This window comes from Magnolia sinica, chromosome 7 (genome assembly GCF_029962835.1).
Source record: "Magnolia sinica isolate HGM2019 chromosome 7, MsV1, whole genome shotgun sequence".
Lineage (NCBI taxonomy): Eukaryota > Viridiplantae > Streptophyta > Magnoliopsida > Magnoliales > Magnoliaceae > Magnolia > Magnolia sinica.
This window is the reverse complement of record NC_080579.1, coordinates 2611121-2635596: the sequence shown is the minus strand read 5'-3', so window position 1 is coordinate 2635596 and position 24476 is coordinate 2611121. Positions and strand designations below refer to the sequence as shown.

General features: G+C 39.0%; 1 protein-coding gene across 2 annotated transcripts; it reads left to right on the top strand.

The window, feature by feature from the left end:
- Positions 1-949: 949 nt before the first annotated feature.
- On the top strand, positions 950-23187 carry LOC131250836 (uncharacterized). 2 transcript variants are annotated; one of them, XM_058251180.1, is made up of 7 exons: positions 950-1150; positions 1774-1890; positions 5624-6187; positions 17747-17886; positions 18009-18129; positions 19692-19832; positions 22841-23187. In XM_058251180.1, the coding sequence occupies exons 1-7, from the start codon at positions 965-967 to the stop codon at positions 22922-22924; spliced, it is 1353 nt and encodes a 450-aa protein (XP_058107163.1). In that variant the 5' UTR covers positions 950-964; the 3' UTR covers positions 22925-23187. The 2 variants fall into 2 exon arrangements, with proteins under 2 accessions (XP_058107163.1, XP_058107164.1); XM_058251181.1 differs by lacking the exon at positions 1774-1890.
- The last annotated feature ends 1289 nt before the right edge of the window (positions 23188-24476 follow it).

The following is a 24476-nucleotide window of genomic DNA, read 5'->3' as shown; positions in this document are numbered from 1 at the left end:
TGAATTTTATCACATATCTAGCAATAACACCCTTATTGAAGACATATCCCAAAATCCTCCTAAAATGAAAGATCTTCTTAAAGATGTTCGAAGACTCTTATAATATTTCAGTTTGGGCCTAAATCAGGAGAGACAGACACATGAGTCAGATAATTGATTCAACCAAGGATCATGACCGATTGTATCTACATACGATGGGCCACACAGTTCTCCAACTCCGCATACTTGGTTATTTCTCCCAAAACAGCATCTGAGAATTTCGGAAAAGGTAGACCATCATCCAGTAAAATGAGGCACTTTTGTAAAAATCCTTTTAAATATGGGACAGAGGAGCACTAGAAGTAATTGTGCCCCTAGTTGGAACTGTCGATAAATCTGAACCGTCCATTAAGTACAGAACTCTTTTCATGGGCTACTAAGAAAAAATAGCATTGATTGAATGATCCAATCAATCCTTGATTTCATCTCATTTTCTTTATCCATCCTTTTTTCCAAGGCATGGATTGAATGGTTATGATTGACTAACAAAAGTGATTCTTTAGTATCATAAGCAATCGATGATGCTCCCTAACAAATATATATTAGAATCAGGCCTATTTTAATGAAGATGATATTGATCGTCCATATTAAAGACGATTGCTCCAATGGTTATTATTCGTCAAATCGTGTAATGCTTGCTCTTTAGCCCATAAGGAGTGGGTTGGACCTGATGAACCGTCTCGATTAATGAATCGGACTCTGTAAGTGTCCCACTATAACTAGAGCACTAGCACTTATAGTGCTCCGAGAGCACTGGAGCACATCCTCTTGTGGAAGTTGTAAAACTCGGGGAGGGGATTCGGTCCGTTTATTTGGATTTTTTGAATACCATACGTGTACGGTTTACCTGTGCCTGAGTATCATCCATCACACTCCACCCGAGTGTGAAGTTTTCCTCCTTGAATACAAAATCCCTCATATTTACATGACTGCCATTCCTCCCTCCAACCACAAATATTACCGAATTGCCATCCCTTCTCAATATAAGACATCTTCAGCTCTCTCTCTCTCTCTCCGAGAAGCCAAAACCATGGGTGCTGAAAACAAATCCAACTCCAACTCTAACAACAGGAATAACAAGAAGAGGAAGCAGAGATACCTTCCTCACAACGTAAGTTTCTCAATCCCAACACTATTTAAATGCTATTTTATTTTCTTCCTTTGCCTTTTTCTACTAAAGTGGAAGCGAATATATTAGATGGTAGCGAGCTATTGTGGGGCCCACGTGGTGAGTGTGTGGAATCCAACCCATCGAACGGGTTTGCCCCACCATGATGTGCACCCAATGTAAAAACCAGGCAAGTCCAGTCATTGGGTGTGCCACACCAATGGGAACAGTTAAAAACCGCCCAGAAATCTCCAAATTCAAGTGATGGGGTCCCCGTGGTGTGTCTATGGTGTCCAACTTGTCGAAACCACCATTATCATCAGGACAATTCAATCATCAGATGGGTCCCACAACTTGAATTGGGACGTTTTTCTTTTGGGTGATTTTGCATTGTTACCTGATGGTTAGATTGGACTGATTTTTGGGGTGTCTGATTCTGAGTGGGGTGCACCTGTTGGACAGCCTGGATGTCGTATATGCACCACATAGGCCCCTCAATAGCTAAGATTTGTGAACACCCCTAAGATTAACAAAAAAAAATCCTTTATTCTTTGGTTTAAAGAGAGTAGAATCCTACACTGATTGGTCTTCATTCTGAAATGGGTTTTTTAAATTTATAACTTCAGAGATCGGTGAAGAAAGGTTCGTACCCTTTACGGCCCGGGGTTGAAGGCTTCTTCATCACTTGTGATGGAGGAAGGGAAAGGCAAGCAACCCATGAAGCAATTAATCTGCTCGATACTGTATGTTCTTTCTTTTCTTTTCTTGATATATGTATGTGTGTACATAGGCTGATTTTTGGAAATCGGTAACCTTGCAAGAAAACCCCAATTTATGCTAAAAGAGAAGCAATAGAAAAGGAAACACTATGAGAAAAGGAGTAATTTACCTCGATAATTTGATAATTACACAAATAAAGAATCACCTGCATAAAAATAGGGTGTTGGGTTAAACCTTTGTTCTCACAGTCTTATCCCAACCAACTGGGTATATTGCACAAATTCTATTATGCCTTTACATTCTATTATGGACCATATCCTAAGTTAAACCATAATAATCAATTACTACCTCCACCCATGTCCTTTTGGGTATTTCCTTTTCCCTTTTATGGCCTTAAACTTAAACCATCTCCTCCTAGCTATCGCAGTTCTTGTTCTCCGGTATGCATGACCAAACCATCAAAGTCTACTTTCCCTCGTCTTATTACCGATTGGGATTACTCTTAAATTCCCTCGAATTTGTTTATTTATAATTCCATCCTTCCTTGCTGCTCTCTCTACTCATCCATCTCAAAATCCTCATTTAAGCTATAGTCATTCTATGAGCATATTGTTCCTTGATTGCCCAACATTCTATTCCATAAAGCGAGATTGGTCTTATAGCTGTCCTATTAAATCTCCCACTCAATTTGATAGGTCTACGGAAATCACATAAAACTTTAGAGGCACATCTTCACGTCATCAACCTAGCTCTAATTCTATGAGCAACATCCTTTTTATGGTGGTTTGTTGGACTTTGTGGGGAGCCTGAAATGGGCGATACTTTTGGAATGAAACAGGGGGTATAGAAGAGGTCATTTGTAAAGTTAAGAATCTTGTGTTGAGACTCTTTTTTCTGAGTCTTGCGGCTAGGGTTGTATTCTTTGTTTGCTTTGCGGCTTTTTAATAAAGGTTGTTGAATCTCAAAAAAAGAAGAAAAAGAATTATCGATCAAAGTCATTTTGGGGTACTTTTTTTTTTTGAAAGTTGATGCAATATTTTATAAGAAGGCCGAGGCAGCAAAGAAAGCAAACAAAAGACAAATGAAAAAGAAAACAAACAAAAGACAAATGAAAAGGAAAACAAAACAAAGAAACAACAAAAAACAAAAGCTAAAAAAAAAAAAAAAACAGAAGGAAAAAGGAAAAACAAAGGAAAACAAAAATACAATAGGGGCTAAGCCCCACCAACCCAAACCATAAGAACAACTCAGGGAGCTCACTCCCTTATATACAAATCAATCTGATTGCGAACCCCAACTGCAGAACCTTTGAGATTGCAGAAGCATCAATTGTTTTTTCAGTCCAAATAGACCATATAAGGGTGAGCAAAGCTATTCTCCATCTAGAGGAACCAAGTGAGCTCCCACCTCCACCATGATGCCAAGGTCGAAATAATCCTTCAATCGAACTTGGCATAACTTGGCTCACATTCGCAAATCTGAGGATGCTTGACCAAACCACCTGGGAGGAGTGATGGATGAAGAGGTGGTCAATTGTCTCCTTAGAACCCTGACAAGGGGGGCAAGCATTGGGGAGCACCATTGATCTTTTCCGCAAGTTATCAATTGTGAGGATCCTTTTTCTCCCTGTTAGCCAAGGAAAAGTTGCCACTTTTGGAGGCGCTTTATAGGACCAAAGGAACGCCACATGGGTCTTGACACCTATGAGCTCAGGCTGGTACAACACTAGATAAAAGGAGTGCACCGAGAAAACTCTAGCTTTGTGAAGCGCCACACGAGGGAATCCTTCATTCCTGAAGTAGGAAAAATCCCTTCAAAGCAAGATAAGAGACACAGCAGATCAACGAATTTAGAATTGCTCAGATCCCGACAGTAAGGAGGGAGCCAGATACCTCTGGAGACTTGAGCAGAAAAGCAACTAATAATAGTAACATTGGCTACAGGACAAAGGTTAGCCAAGGCAGGGAAGGACAATCAAAGAGGAGAATCACTATACTTCACATCCTCTCAAAGCCTTACCTTAGACCTTTCCCCAATAGCAAAACTAAGACCCCCTCGAAAGTAGAGGGGCAACCTGAGCCACCAGCTTCCACAAAAAGGAAGATCTATACAGGGACAAGTCATTAATCCACCAACTTCTACATGAGGTGCCATACTTGGTAGGAATAATTTGCCTCCACAGGCTGGACTCCTCAACTCCAAAGTGCCACACCCATTTGCCCAAAAGGGTTGAATTAACCACATCAAGGTGCTTGATTCAACACACCTATTTCTAATTAAGCAAATGGAATTTTCTGGTGGTAGCATGCCATTGTCAAAGGAAATTCATTCCGAGTTTGTCAATATGAGCTAACACGAACTTAGGGCACTGGAATAGATATAAGAAACAAATAGGAAGATTGGAGAGGGAAGCCTTGATGAGGGTACTCGTACCACCAAGGGATAGAAACTTGCTTTTCCCATAAGATAGTTTCCTCTCCATTCTCTTTACCACTCTGTCCCATAGATGTAGAGTCGGCTTACCCAAATACAAAGGAAGACCCAGATAGGTATATGGAAAGCATCCATCCTGACAACCAAAGACCTTGGCTAACTTATAAACCTCATCCTAAGAAATGTTGATACCCAAGAGCTCACTCTTAACAAGATTAATTTTAAGTCCTGAAACCACCTCGGGAGATAAGCCATCATGATGATTAATAGCTAGAGGGAAGTTATCGTTCAAAAACAAAAAACTTGAGGGAAGTTAGCAACACAGAAATCATAAAAAAAGATCCACAGTTTGAGCCTTAGATAACATTTTATTGAGGGCTTCAACCACCACAACAAATAGGAAGGGAGAGAGAGGGGGCCTCTGGCTTTAAAAAAACTGAAGGGGAAACCATTTATCAGCCATCAATCTTAACTAATTCCTTGTTTTCACTCATATTGTTACTAAAATTGAATTTCATGTACTCTGTTTTTATCTAGCTAATTTTAAAACCTTTTGATTCTATAGCATCCCTCCACAGTTCTAGCTTTGCATTTACCACATCCCTTGTCTCATCAATCAAAATTATGGTATTAATAAACAACATACCCACGGGAGCTCTTCCTACAAATGTAGTTAACTTGTCCATAACTGGAGTGTAAATTCCATTTTAATTAGGTAGTTTTTTGTTCCCCCCCTTTTTAAAATGCCATTAGTTGATACTTGATAGGTGATGGGATTTATGGGTGAGAAACCAAATGGAAAAATGTAAAAAAGAAAAAGAAAAAGAAAAGATACAATTGTGCACATGAGCATTTATGTGTTTTTCCTTTAGGCTGTGTTTGGATGCACAAGGGAATTAAACTGTAAAAAATTAGTTCAAACAAGAGGAAAAGACAAGCCTGTTATGATGTGTCTGAATATTCGTAAAACGTAGATACATTTAACGTAAATATGATGTGGGCTCTGCTGTTCAATATAATGCTAACAAAGGTGGTTACAATTTGGTATTCCTCCATGTATCAGACTAGGGTGTGTTTGGTTGCACCAAATATCATGAAATTCATGATATTTTGCATCAAATTAGATTGATTAATCATGAAATTTTGTGATTTTTGGTGCAACCAAATGCACCCTTAACAATTGTAATTCAATTGAATAGTGCATCCAAATGCAGAATTCCATCATGAATCTTCTCACTACCTGAATTTGACAAGCAAACAATTAGTTGACATGAGGTGCATATTCATACTCCAATCTGCGCCACCCTTTTATTTGATGTGCAGTTTTATGAAGAGCTGCATGGAAAAGATTCAGGTCCGAAGCATGTGACGGCATCCAGCAAACCCTTGAACAAAATAACGAAATTCACTGATTCTGATTCTGATTCTTCTGGCAGTGATGATGAGTCGTATCCTAATAAAGAAGATACAGACCATGAAAATAAGGCAGATGAATTTGAGGACACTCCAGCAAAGAAACAAAGTCCAGAGAAGGAGGAAGAAAATCAAGCAGATGAAAATGAGTTTGCTCCAGTAAAGGAACAAAGACTGGAGACAGACCATGAAAATCAAGCCGTTGAAACTGAGGACATACCAGCAAAGAAGCAAGGTCTAGAAACTGACCATGAAAATCAATCAGAAGAAACTGTGGACCCTCCAGCAAAGAAACAAAGACTGGAGACAGACGGTGAAAATGAAGCAGATGAAACGGAGGGCAAGGCATTGAAGAAGCAACATCTGGAGAGCGGTACAGTGAAATGTGAAAATGCAGGCTCTGAAAAAACCGAAGAGAAGTCCATTGATCAGCTAATCGAAGCTGAACTCGAAGAGTTGGGAGATCGGAACAAGGTGAGTTTAATAAAGTAGTGGGCATTTAGTGGCCCATCTAATGGCCGAGTAGTTTTGGTTCTTCATGTATTTTGAATGATGCAGACTTGATGTAGGTACTCACTGTTATCTAGCATATGCTGCCCGTCTCTTTTACCTAATTTTTTGTCTGGAGTGGGAGTGCACTGCAGTGGTACCAGTACTGCAGTGGTGCCCAGCAGATATGGCACCGACATGATGCATGCATACAATCCAACCCATCCATCATATGAGTTAATCCATGTTACCTCCAGGGCCCTAAAATTAGGCTGATTTGTGAATCTGGTGGGCCACACCACATGGAGCAAATTTGGAGGGAATGTCCACCTTTGATTCGTGTGGAGGCCTTGCTGTGTTGTACAGATGAAATCTGGGCCATTCCAACCCTTCATCTTCTCTAGATGAAGGGTCAAGCAAAAAATCAGGCAGGTTTGAAGTTCAGGTGGGTTTGTGTAAAACAAGGGCACCCCTCCCCCCCCCCCCCCTTCTCACATTGTTCTCAATGTTGTGGCCCACCTGAGTGTTGGGTCAGGCTGATTTTTTGCACTTGGAGGTAATAGAATGTGGAACATATGATGGACAGTTGGATGGCCTTCATACATCACGTTGGCCCTCTGCCCAGTACCACTATAAGCTTACAGTGGTATCACCTCGGTACCACTTGACTGTGCCCCTTTTGTACATCAAATTGGTAACTTATCGCTGTCGCACCCATGTCCTGAGTCTCAATATCAGGCAAGTTCATAGATTTGCATTTCCGTGATGAAATGAATGACACCCTTTTGTGTTAATCTCTCAATTCGTCCTTTTAAGCTTTGTGATGTGCATTTTGCCAAGAAAGTGTTTGCTGTTTATGAGTTTTTTGAAGCACAATTTGCTGAGCAGTCATTATTTAAGTCTCTTATTTTCTGTTTTATTCAGAAGAGTCACTCATTGAACCCAATACTCTCATTGAACCCAATATTCGGAAGAGTCACTCATTGAACCCAATACTCCCATTCTGCTGCTACACTGAGTATATCCATGTCAGTTAGTTTCTATTTATTTATTTATTTGAAGTGGAGATGTTTTATTGAAGCCAAAGAGAAAAAAACCAAGAGACCGTATATCGAAAACTTAAAACAAGGACGAACCACATTTTAAAAGGGCAGAGGCGTCCAACAAGTACAATGTTTCCTGACTAGAAACCGATACAGGCCCCAAAAGTGACTTTCCACCATCTGATGTCCAAAATGTGCTCTAAGCAGTTACCTCCTTTGGCTAACGCATCTTCCCTGTCATTTTCTGACTGATCCACAAGAACACAGCTCCAGTTCGACTGCATTGAATTTTGAAAAAACACAGCTTCAATTATATTTATCTGGAGTTCAAATCTGCTTGGAATTTTGAAAAGTCAAACTTGATGTTGTATTCTATTTTTTTTTCCTTTTCTTTTATGTTTATATCATTATAAAGATGAGGAAGCATTAAGGGATACAAACAGGTCAAAACTAGCTTTAAGCATGAAAAAATCTATTGAAATTGCCACAATGGGTGGCAGCGATGTCCTGATTCCAATCCATCATCTTGGTCAGTCAATGTATTGAACATGCTCTTGATGTTCTCTTGCACATGTCCAAGCTTGATGAATGGAGGAATCTTTATGCAGCCCAATTGTAGCACCGCCTTTGCTTCAGAATGGCCTCATCACCTGCTTCTGAGCAGCCTGCTTGGTGAAGAATATGGATATCAAATCATTAAAAAAAATCCTACACTGTCCAATAAGATTGCAGTAGACCCTTTGAGTGTAGGTTTAACTCGTGCAACATGCAGAATGCCAGTATCCAATTTTTAGAAAACATGTATGGAACCCTTGCTCATTTTTGTCTGTGGGTCAGTCCAAACTGGTCCAACCAAGAATCTTTATATATAGCATAGTTTGCAAGCCAGGACTCAGCCCAGACTCAGTCAGTTACCGGGTCGAGTTGACCAGGTGAGTCTCAAGTTGACGAGGGGAGTTATTATTATTATTTTTTTAAATATTTTTGAACACATTTTTATATATATTTAGATCATTTGGATCTCATAATGTTCTGCTTCTCAAATCAAGAGTTTATTCATCTCAAATCTAGATTTTCGAGCACCATCTTCGGCATGGGTTTGCTGTTGTTGTTGTTTTTTATAGGATTTTGGGGTGTTTTTCTCGGTGTTTGTTGTCATCGTTATCATCACGACCACCTTCCTCTTATTCTTCTTATTCTCCACCGTCGCCATTATCAGCATCTTTTTTTTTTTTTTTGAAGATTATTAAGCGTCACTTTATTGAGAAACTCTTAAGACGAATGTCATAACAGCAAAAGAATACAACCCAAGAGTACAACCCGATTTACAATCCAAGCTTACAACCCAAGTAGAAATGAAATTTCATCAATGTTAACATCCTTAACCCCATATGCCCATTCTAAGACATCTCTCTTGGATTGCCACATTACTTCTTCCCAGGATTCCTGTTTGTTGAGGAAGCATCGACGATTTCGGCCTCCCCAAGTGTTCCAAAAGATGGCCAACAGAACGTACGTCATGCCACACCGATACCAAGATTTTCTTCTCTCTCTTCTTCTAAAATTATAAAAAATGCTCCCTTTCCAACTCAGCTGACTGTGAAACTAGGTTGAGTGACTTGAGTCGACCCATAAAAAACTGGTTCTGAGGCAATAACTGCCTGGTTTTCCCAACCCACTGACCAGGCCTATGACCTGGCCGGGTTGACTCGGATGACTTCCAGGTTGACCCACCCGGTTTGTAAACTAACACCTTCAAACATCCAAAACTTTTATCCATCATGTAAGAAATAAAAAAGGCTGACAGGTTCACATGTCTGATTGGGGATTAAAAAAGGTCTGACCCAGATGGTTGGACCGATAAAATCTGACTTGTTTTGCTAGCCGGTTTCATTCCAACTAAACCAGTCTGAACATTCAATCCATTCCGGGTTTTAAAATGGAGATTAATAGTCTGCAGGTGCAAACTAGAGATAACAAGAAATAAAGAATGGTCTGCAGGTGCGAAGCTGGTTATCATACTTGATGGATAGGGTTATTCTCTCTCTTTTGCGCCATTCTTATGCTGCATGTATCTTCAATATTTCATCTTCGTTTTCAGTTCATAGCATAGAGACTAGTTCTTGGCCTTTGCTACTTGACTTGGTTGGATTTTGAGCTGACAAGCCTTTTTAGTTGGGCACTTTTCTTATTTTTTAAAATCTATTTCAATTGAATAAAAAGGTCACCTCTTTTTTTTTTTCCTATTCAAAATGTAGGTGCACCTTTTATTTATTACTTTTGTAGTGTGCTATTTGATTGTGCACAAAAGCCTTTTTCCTAGTTTTGCCACATTCATATTTTAATTCATGAATTATATATTTTTGATATTTAATATTATTTTCATAACTAGATGAGCCTTTGAGATGACCAGACCAATCTTGACACGGTTGAATTAGGTTTTCGAGTTTGCAAACTGTGGTTCATAGTCTATAAAATCTTCAGTTCTTATTTTTTTTTTTAGTACAGATAAAAGGGTTTCCTTGTGATTTTTCAAAATAAAAAAAGGCTTTCCTTGCTGTTGAAAGTTTTTTATTTTTTATTTGCAAAGCAATGATATATAGGTTCAAAAAGCTAGGTGGGAAGGGAATTCCCAGTACAAAGATAAGGGCAGTTTGTTCACGATCTTGCTAGCTCAATCACCATAGAATTAGGATGACCGGTGGGACGTGTAAATAAAATGTTTAATCCTCCTTCCAGAAATCTAATCTCTTTAAAAATACGATCCATTTCTCCACAATATTTCTTAGCCCCTAACTAGAGCTGTACACGAGTCGAGTCGAGTCGAGTCGAGTATCGCCCTACTCGTACTCGGCTCTTAACGCCCGAGTGCTGCTCGTACTCGGCTCTACTCGGCCAACGAGCATGGACTCCCTGCTTGTACTCTACTCGCCCGAGTACGAGCCGAGTACGAGTAGTAAACGAGTCGAGTCGAGTCCGAGTTTTCGAGGCGAGTTCGAGTACGAGCAGAAATTGAGTTAAGTCGAGTGCGAGTTTTCAAGGCAAGTCCGAGTCTGAATTTGAGCCCAATTCGAGCAGGGTTTTTGAGTAACGAGTTCGAGCTTTGAGCCGAGTTCGAGTTATAAATTGCGATTAATTTGAATTTCAATTCGATTGTCAATTGGAATTTGAAGTTAAACGAAACAATAAAATATATAAAATGCACATAATTTATGATTAAAAAACTTCGATAATTACATTAACATATTTACATAATTACATTACATTGTTCAAAATGACAATTTATAACTAATAACCTCCATAAGAGGAGTGTCTTCCTGTATTGTCATCTGATCCATCGGAACTGCTATCTATTTTTTCATATACAAATTGGTTTACTTCCTCAGAAGGCGAAGAGATATTTCCTTCATGCTTTTTTACACTTTGAACCAGATTTTTCAAACTTGTTTTATGTGAAGAATTGTATGTAGTACCCAATGCCTTATAAAATTCACCGAGACGAGTCAGGAATTTGAATTTGTTACTCTTTTTCTTCTTCTTGTTTGTCGTACTCAAGTAACTCGACCCTGCTTCAACATCGTGTTGTCTTTGACTCGAATATCGCTGAAGTCTAGAAACATCTTCCATACTGCGTTTTAAGGCGAGTTGGAATTGTTCTTCCTCCAAAGCTTTTAATCTGGCTTCCTCCTCTGCATCTTTTGTGGATGTCATCCGTGTACTAGATCCAGAAGCAGCAGAAGTTTTGGATGGAGTGGAAGGTTTTCTATTCGAATCTAACAGGGCTTGAAAAAGAATTTGGACATCCTTAGGGGCATTGGGGCATGGTTTTGCATTACCACCTCGACATGACAAGTATAAGCGAAAGCGATTAGTCTTGTTCACAAACTTTGCGCCACACAAACCACACTTAATCTTTGTTTTTCCAGACTTTGGTGGTGATTCAACTAGGGAAGCATAGTCCCAAATATTTGTCGATGGGTCCGATGGCGATGACGACATATCTATACTCAATTTTTAATAAAAAAATCAGAATATTGATAAATAATTTGAACTTGATATAGGAACAAAAGAAAGCAATATAAATGTATCAAAATTCAAAAATAAAAGCAAATGAACAGGCATATCGCATATGTAAATAAATATCAAAGATTCAAAGTCTTCCAAACCACATTCCAAAAGGACCAACACTTTCATGTTTGCAGACTGCAGTTGCAGTGAAATAATATTACAGATCATTCAACATTCAACCAAAAAGAATTGAAAAACCGAAAATAATTACTGATCTGCAGGTAGAGACTCGTCACGAATCTCAATCTCCTCTTCTTCATCATCATCATTTATATCTCCTCCCCATATCGGGCGCAACCAATCTTGCGTACAAATCAATGCTTCAACTGCGTTTGACGAAAGTGAGCTTCGATACTTGCTCACATCCATGCTCCCTGTGCTGAATGCGGATTCTGATGCCACTGTTGAAATTGGTATTGATAATGTCCCATGCCATCATAGATAATGTAGGGTATTTTGATTCACTAACCCTCATCTTCCACCATTCCAACACATCAAATTCAGATCGCACTACGATTGGCTCCTTGAGGTACATTTCTAACTCTGATTCCTTAGTATCAACTCCCATTCGTGCTTGTGCCAAGTATGATATGTATTCATTTAGCACATCCGGATTACCAGGTACAGAAATATCCGCATCTCTACTTTCTTCAACACCCGCTGCAGGTAAAGTATTAACATACGATTTGTACAAATCTTCAAGGGCTTGACGAACCTTAGACGTCTCTGCTGCCGCTCTTTCAGTAGGATAAAGCTTCATGAAAATAAAGCTAACCAATCCCATATTACAACGGGGATCAAGAACAACTGCCAAGGACATCAACAGATGACATTCGTCCCAGTATTTATCGAACTTCGTCTTCATACCAACTGTCATCTGGCGTATGAAATCTGGACCCGCACTGACATTTTTCTGTAGAGCATCCTTAATCTTCCAAAGAGACGGAAGAAACAGATTCGCGGTTGGATACTGATTCCCAGAAAAAATCTTCGTGCAATCGTAGAAAACTTTGAGAAATGTGTGAACTTGTTGTGCTTTGGCCCAATCATCTGTGCTCGGCAACCAAGAATACGTTCTGTCACGCGCCGCGTATTCAGGAAATGCAAGCTGTAATTCCATTGCCGCATCTAACATTTCATAGGTCGAGTTCCAACGTGTACAGACATCCAACTTCAACGTTTTTTTAGATGGCACATTCAAACGTTGGATGATGTCATTCCATACACTCAGTCTCGATGGCGACCCCCTTATATATTTCACACTTTCTCTTATGTTCTCTATAGTGTCGTCGATTGCTTTCAGCCCTTCTTGTACAATCAAATTTACAATATGGGCACAACATCTGACCTGGAATATTTTTCCTTCAAAAAATAAATTTCCTGTAGCCCTGAACTGGTTACGTAAGCATGAAATGACACTGTCATTTGCTGAAACATTGTCTAAAGTTATTGCTGAAATTTTCTTCTCAATGCCCCAGCCTTCTAGACAACTGTAGATGCAATCTGAAATAAGTAAACCAGTATGTGGAGGAGGAAGGTTGCGGAAGTTCAAAATTCTCTTGCATAGTTTCCAATCTTTATCGACATAGTGAGCGGTTAATGAAATGTATCCTTTTCTTTGATTGGACGCCGTCCATAAATCAGAAGTCAAAGCTATTCTGGTCACTGAAGCCAAAACTTCTTTCAGTTTCATCTTCTCCTTAGCGTACATCTTCATGCACTCTCTCTGCACTGTGACGCGGGAGACATTCAGGAATTGACAGAAAGCCTTAAACCCTTTACTTTCTATCATTCTGAAAGGTTTTTCTTCCAGAATCACTAATCTAACATACCACTCATTCAACTTTTCCTTGTCAAACTTATGAGTGAACACTATGCTTTGGGAGTCGTTCCCTTCTGACTTCGTAAATGACAACATCTGTTGGCTGGGAGGAGGGAGCCTTGCTTTCTTAGGACACGTCTTCAAATGTCTAATTAGATGTGTCGTAGATCCTCCTGGAATCTTGCTGAATAACCCTTTGCAGTGATTACACTTTATCTTCTGTACACCGTTAACTGTCACATCTTCGAAATCACCCCACACTTCTGATCTCTCCTTCTTCCCTTTGTATACAGTTGACGTGTCTGTGTCCTTTACGGTTAGAGGAGATGTGGCCGATGCACCCATTCCAGGGGTATTTGGGCTTTCGTCTTGACTAGCCATCTATAAAATAAAGTTCTCGATATGTTATACGGCTATACCTAGGGTCCTAGATAGCTAGACCATTAGACGGGCATAATTACTTAACTGTCTAAATCAGTCACCCATTCAAAGTTAGATGGATTGTAATGCTTCATTTTTCAATTTAAATGCTACGCCGAAATTCCGGCAGTATCTCCCCTTATCTCTCCAGAATATATTAATCTTGTATTTGATTCCCATGTCAATCATCAACACAAAGTGTGGATATTTGACGACGGAAATAAATACATGAAATATATCTAGAGAGAAAAAGGAGAGACGAAACCAGAACAGGCATATGCATTTAAATTGGAATAAATGAAGACATTACAATCTATCTAACCCTGAACTGTCCAAAAAAGGGACAATTTGAACAATTTCTATGCATCCAAGAACACATTGAATCTATGTCTGGCAACATAGAAATCCTCAAATGGGCAACTGATTATCTTATACTACAAGTCTACAACTAGAACAATACAAATAATTCATATCTATATAAACAAAGGAGTATGCTGAAATTGACATTCATCATCTAGCTAACTAATAACAAAATGTCAAATGAAAAACCAAAGGCATCTTAAAGTGGTAGCATTCAACACTAACAAAGTAACAAGTAAACTGTCATTTATAAAGTAAATTAAGAAACATGGAAAACATAACTATTAGGGCATGAGACTTGAATAGTAGAGGACAATAATTAACATATTAATAATTTCTATATTAACATATTTCTATAGTAACATATTTCTATATTAACAATTTGTATTTAGGTTAATCTCAAAACTATATTAAACAATTTCTATATTTTAAAATCAGAAAGAAACTCGAGGATAATCAAAATCAGAAAGAAACTCGAGGAACTTTGTATTTCAATAACTTCTATACCTACCTGACTCTCATCCCAAAACTATATGCACACTAATTTGAGATATTAAAGTTGATTTGGTATTCAAATTCAAATTTCTGTAATTATAGGTGACATAAAATGACTAAAAAATGTGTTACTGATAAAGCTTTGAACCGTTAAATCTGACAGCACCATGCTTCTAAAAATCACTTTCTGATTTTTAATTTGAGATATTAAAGTTGATTTGTTATTCAAATTCAATTTTCTATAATTATGGGTGACATAAAATGACTAAAAAATGTGTTATTGATGAAGCTTTGAACCATTAAATCTGACAGCACCATGCTTCTAAAAATCACTTTCTGATTTTGAAATATTTAGGGAAATATTTAGGAAAAACATAAATATCAGGTTAATCCCAAGTCGTTCCTGCCCAGCTCGCCCGTCCTCGAGTTTCTTTCTGATTTTGAAATATTTAGGGAAAACACAAATATTAGGTTAATCCCAATTCCAAATATCAGGTTAATCCCAAGTCGTTCCTGCCCTGCTCGCCCGTCCTCGAGTTGCTTTCTGATTTTGAAATATTTAGGGAAAACACAAATATCAGGTTAATCCCTATTCCAAATATCAGGTTAATCCCCAGTCGTTCCTGCCCAGCTCTCCCGTCCTCGAGTTTCTTTCTGATTTTGACATATTTAGGGAAAACACAAATATCAGGTTAATCCCAAATCTATATTAAACAATTTCTATATTAACATATATTAAACAATTTCTGAAAATAAAAAATCAAAAATCAAAAATCAAAAATCAAACCCATACATTACCGGGCGAGCTGGGCAGGAACGACCGGCAGCTGCGTGCAGGGCAGGGCGATGACGGACGACTGGACGAGTGGCAGCCTGGCAGGGACGAGTGCGGCACTGGATGAGTGGCAGGGAGGAGCTCCGTCACCGGACAGGGGCACCGAACAGGCCGCAGGGACGAGTGTCAGGGTCTAGGCGTCTAGCACCGCCGGACAGGGGACAGGGGCGAGTGAGACAGAGAGAGATGGAAGAAGACGGACGGCCGAACGGCGTTGGGAGAGAGAGAGAGAGTGAGAGTGAGAGAGGGTTTTTTTTTTCAAACGATCGCTGGAGGGAAGAAGGGTTTCGAGCGGGTGCTGAAAATGACGGGCGACTGGGTGAGTGACTGAGTAGGGTTTTTTTTTTTTTGCTTATATATACGGGTACGAGTCGAGTACGAGTCGAGTACACGAGTCGAGTACCTCTAGACTCGTACTCTACTCGTAATCTAAACGAGTAGATGAAACCCGCTCGTACTCGGCTCTAACTCAGACGAGTCGAGTAGCGAGTCGAGTCGATCGAGTACTCGAGTTTAGCCTGCTCGTGTACAGCTCTACCCCTAACACCCAAGAGCACACTTCTATGTGCAGGATTTCTTTCGCCATAGGCAACTGGCAGAAATGGCGGTGGATAAAATGAGCTGCCTTCCTCACTGCTAAACAGAGGGCCATAATTCTAGAATTTGCTGTTATCGGGGCTGAAAATGCCAACAATGTGGACCCAACCTCATCTAAGAGTAACCAGCCGATCCCACAGGATTGATATACATTCACTAAAAATCTTCGCCCTTTGCCAATAAGAAGCACTCTTTTAGGGGAACTGGTGTTACTTTTGTACTCCACCAGCCATTTCGTTCAATTGCCCTGAAAATTTGAAAAGTTGACATTGACTAACAGCAGATGAACAGCTTCCCAAGATATGAGATTGCCCATAATTCACTGATGATTTTTCTTGATCGATGCTTGTAGACCTTTGGAATTTTGAGCATTCGCCCAAATCTCCCAGCATACTGAGAAAGGAGTCATCGACCACGGAATTTAACCCTTGTCTTTAAACTGCCAACCTTTCCAGCTGGATATCTCATCAAGCAACTTATCTTTCAAGCAGTGTTTTGTAGTGTCTGTAGCATAGCTATGACTCTGTGTAGCATTAGCAGCTATGACTCTGTGTAGCATTAGCAAAATAGCGTAAATCCCATGTAGCGTATGCGATAGGGGCGTATGTAGTGTATGCTATATATATTTATAAATGATAATTGTATTTTGTATTTTGTACTTAATACTCTCAACGTGTGGGGTTTTGATTTCTTTAATACTTATGACTTGTGGTTTCAATTAGACATTATTAGTTAAAGTGGTTTTCTTAGAAAGTTGTTGATGCGACAATGATTTGATTTGGTTTATATACGTGGATTGCTTTTTGATAAATGATAATTAATAACTTGTTTGAACATGCTTGAAAAAATGAATAATCTTTTAGGCATTTATATATGTTTTTTTTTCCTTATTATTTATCATATTTTTCTATTTTTAAATTAAAAAACAGAAGTATCGTGTAGCTACCTCTATTTAAAACACTGCTTTGATGACCCATGAAACTCCAAAGGATGATAGAATCATAAGACCAAACTGATATTGCAGAGGGACATTATAGGGAAAGATGAGATGCCGATTCTTCTTTCCACTTAGCATGCATTTTTCTTGGATTGCTGTCCACATGAATGCTGAAATTCTAAGCGGAAATGCTACCTTCCAAATAATGACCGGAAAGGAATTTGAGGGGATTTTTGAAACTTCTTAGAAGTAGGATTTAGCAGAAAATGATCCGGAGGCTGATCCCTTCCAGATTTTTGTGTCTTTGCATCATTTCAGTAAATTGGGCTATTTCACCATCCTTCAAATTTCTTCTTAATCTGATGCCCTAGACCACCTTTCTGTTATGAACCACTGCAAACTCTTTCATCACAGTCTGCCTCTGCGTTGATATTCTGTCAAGGTTGGGGAATTATATGGCGAGAGATTTGTCTCCAATCTATTCATCTTCCCATGGGCAAACATTGTCACCTTTATTCACCTGAAAACGAAGGCCTGCTTTGAGTGTTGCACCCCAAATCTTGCTACTGTCCCCCATACTGCAGACCCCCCTCTATACTTCAGAAGATGCTGCTGGATGATTCCATTTAGGCTCCCAGCCGATGTTTTCTGTCCCATATTTCTCCAACATTGTACCTCTCCAAAGAGGTTGCTTTTCAGTAGCGAATGTCCACCACCATTTGCAAAGGAGACTCCAGTTTCTTTCACTCGACACCTAGGTCTCCATACTTTTTACATCTTTGAACATTCTTCCAATTTATGAGATAAATTTTCATATTTTCCTGAAAATCATTCTGAAGGAAATTGCACTGGATTTTTTCTAGAGTTTTTGCCACCCCAATAGGGATTTTGAAGAGGGAAAGGTAGTAGATGGGCAGATTTACTAAGAAAACTTCATGTACTGATGTCTGCTTATCCTGTCTAACAGAGGCATTTTGTTAGCCTTGATTTGGGTTGCAATGGTGTCATCTTCATTCAAATGCATAAAAGAGCCGGGGAACCTGGACCTACTGAAATTGCACTGCACATGATGAAGTCAGCTGCTGCCACGAGGAAACACATGTCTAGGTCCTACTGTCATCTTCTCTCTCTCTAAATTATGTGAAAGCTTTCATTTCACTACACTTTATTTGTTCTCGAAAACAGATTTCTGTATTTTGTGCTAAAGTAAACATGGCTTCCATATTTAGATTCATCCTGAGGCTGTTACCAGTCGAAGTGACATGCTATGCATCAGAAGAGGAAATTTCAAAAGCAATCAAACCTCTTATTGATCGAAATTTTCCAACTGAAGCTCAGACACCTCAAAAGGTGCGTTCCTGTTGAATATTGTTTCTGTTATTGCAGTTCATATGTATGTATGTATGTATAGCATCATCATCATCATCATTTAAGCCTTAGCCCAACTAATTTGGGTCAGCTACACGTATCCTGTTTTGCCATTCCACTCTATTGAGGACCATGTCCTTGGTTAAACTATTGGTCATCAGATCTTTTCTTACCACCTCACCCACGTCCTCTTGGTTTTTTTCCTTGCCCTTATATCGGACACTGAATCTGTATAGCCACAGTAGCCCATATGGGCAGATTGTACAAACACCACAAAAGGAATTTATGGTTGATAAAATCATAAAGGTCACTTAGAAAATTACAGTTGGACTAGTGGGCCCCACAATCTAACTGGTCATCGATCAAGGCCATCTGATTGGTTATGTGGGTCCGATAAACCAATCAGACACATTGATCTGGTCCAAAATAGCTGTCAGAACCTTTAATCTGGTCCATATTGGTGATCAGGTCAATCTGGACCATTGTTGTGGTCAGATTGTCAATATGTCTGGTTCGATGGCCCAGATCTTCAATCTGGGTCCTTGGATGTTCCTGATCTGGGCCAATCTACAAAATATGCCTCCGAATCTGGATGTTTGGATAGGCTTAATCTATAGTTTGACCCTTGGATGAGCCTGATCGTGGTGTCATCCAAAATCATATGGGCCCAATCTTCAACCAACCGAGACCACAGCGTGGTTTCCCATTGGATGATCATACTGTCCTGCATCATAAAATGCGTTGGTAGTTAGTTCCCAAATTATTCAACAAAGTGATGAAATGATGTGAGAACAGTTTTCTGTGGAAGAGATCTCTTTTCTACAAGAGCAAGGGATGTTTCCATGTGTGAATAGCTTAGTCATTCCTTGGATCATATAGTCGTACCCTTTTTAAATGATTGCACCCCAAAATAAGAACCCTACTTCTCGCGGTAGGATTACTCTATGGTATCAGTTTGCTGTACCATTAGGAAGCAAAAAGCTCATAAGGAAGAATCTGATATCATCATCCAAAAGGCTACCGATTGATGTTTCTCTTTGGGTGGTGATGTTCCTTTTCTTTGGTGGTATAACTAAATTACTAGATATATTTGTTTCAGTGTATGTGCACTAAATGAAGGTTTTAAATCAGTCTATCGGGTATTGTATCATACTATCATTCACCACCGATACAGTCCTGTATCACCCCATATCGCCCCTGTTTTGAGCTGATACGGGCATATTGTTCATGGGTGATACTGGTCATACTGGTCTGATGGTACTTTTAAACCTTGCTCTAAATGGCTATTTAGTTACTTTTCAAGTTGAGATTGAAAGAAATATAAATGCAATTTTAGGGCTGATTTCTTAGTACAAAATTATGAATACTAGGAAACATCATTAGTTTTTGTCGTTCGCTCTTGATTAAACTAAATATTCACAATTCATTTCACCATCGCATCCAGACACAGGCTTATTTAGTTCCAATCACTTTTTGTTTCACTTGGAGAAGTTCAGTGACTTAGCTTGTGAAGGAACAATATCTAAATTCAGTTGCACATGCAGTTTGCAGTGTTATTTGAAGCCCGAGCAAACACTGGTATTGAAAGGATGAAAATCATAAATTCAGTTGCAAAATCTGTTCCCCCGCCACATAAAGTGGATCTTAGCAACCCAGATAAGACAATTATTGTTCAAGTTGCCAAGGTATGTATGGTTTTGAGTATTTGGTTGGCCTTTAAATATTTTTCTTATTTCTTGATAAAAAGAAGTTTGCAATATTATTTTCCGTATATATGTTTCAGGGATTGTGAGAATAAAAAGAGGCAACCATGGACACAAGTTTTGCAAAAATTTCAATTATCAAAATAGTCTTCCTTTAACTAATCTCCCATGCCAATTCCCTTTTATTCTTGAGCCACTAGCAAATAATTAGCAGGCCTTCTCTACTTCAAAAATCACAATATATTGTCATCAATCAACTCTTAGGCTATGTTTGGATATAAGGGATTCCATGCGAAACAATGGAAAAGGGAAAGGGTTTTCCTTCGATGTGACAATTTTTATTGTTTGGATAGCAAAGAAAAGGATGGACTCACCAAACAATGATTACACTTTTCCATAATTTGAATTCCTGGCATAAGAAACTAGGTGATGGTTGTGGGAGGAATATGGTATTTCCGGCTCTCCGCTCGCTCATCCAAACAAAGAAACTCTAAAATTGGAACCCATGTTCCAATAGTGCTCATGGAAGTCATCATTAGATAAATATCATTATTTTTTCCTTTCTTTCCTTGATGCCACGTATCCAAACATGCCCTTAGGAAATTAATAGTTTGGTTGAACATAAGGACGAAGGCATGCATTTGTTTGCTTCCTAGTGATGGATTTAGATCTCTAGATTTTAAAGCGATTCCCTTTTTAAAATCCAAAAGTGTGATGGCTAAAATATTTGGAAAAGCTCCAATGCAACTTTCTTTCTGAAGGGGAAGGCTGAAAGAAGAAACATCACTAAATCTAATGTAACAAGGTGCAAAGGCTAAGATGGTTAGGCATTGAGAATCTTACAGTAAGGAATCAGTCTGATTAAATGGGGGTGAAGGTTCAGAGAAGAGCCGATACATTATGGAGGGAGCTGTTTGCAAGTAATATTGATGTTGTAATGGAGTTTGATATCCGGGAAAAGTCACTTGGAGAAAGGATTCTTGTTGAAATCTGTTTGTTAGGTGGATGAGTTGAAGTGTGTGGGTGAGTGCTTTAACAGAGGTTTGGTGTAAGGTGGGTTCTGGACTTACTAAATTTGCATATGTGCCATATTGCTTCTTGTAAAATGTGTTGTTGTTATGTGTTTTTTGGGTGCGAGTTGCTCTTGAATATAAGCTTAGGCGAGATCTTAATGATCGGGAGATTGAGCCTTTTACTGAGTTGCTTTATGTCCTCAGGGAAGTTACTGTGGTCTGTGGATGTTTAGCGGGATTGCCGTATATGGTCTTCGAACTCTAATGGCTTCTCTTCAAGATTGTTTTCTATTGGCTTTATTGATTATTGTGCTGATGTCTCATTAAATTGATTCAGTTTGTGGTAAAGGTCTCTCTTTTTAGAGTGGAAGGTTTATGTTGGACAACAATGGCTAACAAGATCCTCATTGTCGATAATTCAAAGAGGATGAATGAAATGCCGTTTTTTGCTTTTTGTGTAAGAAGGGAGTTGTTGATCTCAGTTTCAACTCTTGATGATGGGAGATCCCTTACCGTTATCTAAGAATCTGGGTATATTTGACTTTGGTGCTCGATTTTGTTGAACGATTGGGGTATGGTAGCTGAAGCTTTAACTGTCATAGGTCCATAGATTTTAATCAAACACATCACATCTTGGAACTCTTGACCATAGATCTTAATATTCTCACTTGAGTTGCGTTCCAAATACTTCGTCTTGGTTTTGCTAATTTTAAGGACACACACCAAAGGACCTCATCTTGGATGCGTGTGGTTGATTCATCTATAACAATAAATGATAGAAAATGAAATTTTGAGCGAAAATATGAATGAAGGTCCCATCAACATCAATTCATCAAAAATCACGCCCCAAAGATCGTGCTGATAATATTTAGAATAGAAGTCCTCTTCAAGAAAGAACTAGTGTTTAGCATTTGGAATGGTACTTGGATTCGCACTTCTGGGAGGATGTTTGGTGCACTGATCAGCCTCTTTGCTTGGTCTTCCTTAGGCTAGCTTGTATTGGTCTTGTAGAGGTCCACCCATGGTCACTGATTTTGGGTGGCTGGTGGGTAAGAACAAAATGCTAACAGTTAATAACCTTCAGAAAAAAAGGCATATGATTGTCACTATTGTGTATATCATGTGTCGTAGGGAGTCGGTGGACCATTTATTTCTGCACTGTGACCTATATAGCATGATGTCAGATCACTTCTTTTGAAGTGTTGAACATGCAATATTTTTTTAAGTGTTTTGGAGTGTCGTGTGAGGCCATGGAGTGTCCCAAGTGTCAACATGGCCAAATCACGGAAAGCGGATGTGCCCCAGTAACACCTCTGACATCACTTTGCAAAACAACAGGTCATGCTCCCCATAATCAATATTCTGTGGCCAAAACACTCGGTTTCATTAGTTTTTTTTCTTTTTTTTTGCAAAATCCATGAAGAGTGATTCTCCACTTATAAACATTAAAGTTATAGTGGTCCTAGTTGCATTGTAACAGTTAAACAGTCCAACTGTTGATCTAGACTGTTCATTAGGTCCAGAGCACATTTCATGGGCCGCCATGAAAACATCACACCAATACGGCAAATATTAACCATTTGATCAATGGTATTTAATATGGACAGGCAAGAGCAAGATCATTTACACAAAAATAGGCCTATCAACAATTTGATCCATCTAATTGTTAGGGACCATCATGGATAGCTTATTATTCTAAAGAATAACTATTTTTAGGCAATTATAACCATCCCATCCATGGGTTGGGAACGGATGGCTGTAGAAAATAGTACCACATCAAGGATGGATTGAACCATCCAATCAGTACTATTTTTTCACGGTAGCCTATGAGTTCTAGAATTAATGGACAGTTCAGATTGATCGATTGGACTGTCCAAGTGAGCTAATGCACTTGAAGCACCGGTGCATTTCTTTTCTCTGAATTACAGTTTTTATTTACATGTCGTGATTATATATGTTCATTCTGTTATTTTGCAGACCATGTGCTTGGTGGGGGTGGTTGAAAAATACAAGGAGTTGTCGAAATTCAACCTGAGGCAGCTGACATCTCCAAAACCGTAGTCTGAACCCTCGAGAGCAAACACGGAGTTTTTCCGGAGGTATCCTTCACAGGCTTCTATATTTATGCTTGTAACAGTACATCTTTGAAGTACTTGACGTTGTTGCTGAAGACGAAAAGTCGTGGAAATAGACTTGAACTTGAGAGATGACCGCGCAACGACTTGATAAGAAAATTTTGTTAATTTTTCCATTAATAACTGATACTGTTTGATTAAATCAGAAATTTCTAGGGTTAACATATTCCCTCATGAGAAATAATTTGATGTTATCAGTGTTTTTGATGTTTTAATGGAATGGAAAATCGGAAAGAAATATTCTCATTGACAACTGATTGTTCTCAAGGAAAAATGCTCCTAGTTGCATTGGGACAGAGAGAATCCTATCCATTGATCTAGACTATTCATTGGGTCCAATGCATGCTTATAGGCTACCATGTAAACATTCTACAAAGCTGCAAATATTAACCAATTGAGCACTAGCCTTTAATATGAATGGTCAAGATTGTTTACTAAAAAACAGGTTCAATCAACAATTTGATTGCCTTTAATATGAATGGTCAAGATTGTTTACTAAAAAGCAGGCTCAATCAACAATTTGATCCATCTATTCGTTAGGGCCCATCACGGATTGGTTATTATTCTAAACAATCACTTTTGTTGGGAAATCGTAGCTATTCCATCCCATCCAAGGCTTGAAAAAAGGATGACTTAGACAATAAGGCCAAATCAAGGATGGATTTGATCATTTGATTAGCGCGATTTTTGCATGGTAGTCCATGAAATGTGTTTTGAACTTAATAGACAGTTCAGGTTAATTGATTGGACTGTCCAAGTGAACTGATGCAACTTGGAACACTATGCTCTGCAAGAACTGGAGCATCTCTTCTTAAATTTGCAAGAGTTACTTAATGGAAGACAATATTTTCATTGAAAGAGATTGATGAAGATGTGGGTCCCAAAGGTCCAAGTTAAGCAGCCTTTGGGCCAACTTGTGCGTCATGTGTATTCCAAGCAAGGTATTCCCTAATGATAACAATGGTCATAACAGCCACCACCATTTCCTTTACGATATGGGTCGTAACGGCTGTTATGGCTACCGTAACGGCCATTACGGTTTTCTTTATTTAAGGAAAAAATCTGAAAACTCTGTAATTGTTCGGTAATGTTGAAAAAAAATCCGTAAAACTTGTATGTCCCATAACAAACTATTGCGAAGCTGTTATGGCCTTTACAAAGGGTGTCATGGGCCGTTAATGGTGGTTAGAGGTTATTTTTTTCATAATAGCTGTTACGGCCATTACAACTTGGTAACATGTAACGCTTACCACCATTACCTTCACATAATGGCCTTTACGGCACACCATGATTACACGTATGTTTTTTTCCTGGTCAGTGATTGGATGGTTCGCAGAGCCAATGGCATGTCCACATGATGGCCCACCAAATCAATGCATTTAATCACTGTATACACAAGAGCCACATGTGCGCCATGTTGGCATATGTTCGGCACAGTGCCTCTTCGGCAGTGACCACAGAAGAGGGTCAAAGCGGGT

Excerpts from the sequence above, each read along its gene's own strand:
- LOC131250836 (XM_058251180.1), top strand. The coding sequence starts at position 965 with ATGACTGCCATTCCTCCCTCCAACCACAAATATTACCGAATTGCCATC. Across the intron at positions 1,151-1,773 it reads AGAGATACCTTCCTCACAAC|AGATCGGTGAAGAAAGGTTC; the intron begins GTAAGTTTCTCA and ends TTATAACTTCAG. Across the intron at positions 6,188-17,746 it reads AGTTGGGAGATCGGAACAAG|AGGCATTTTGTTAGCCTTGA; the intron begins GTGAGTTTAATA and ends CCTGTCTAACAG.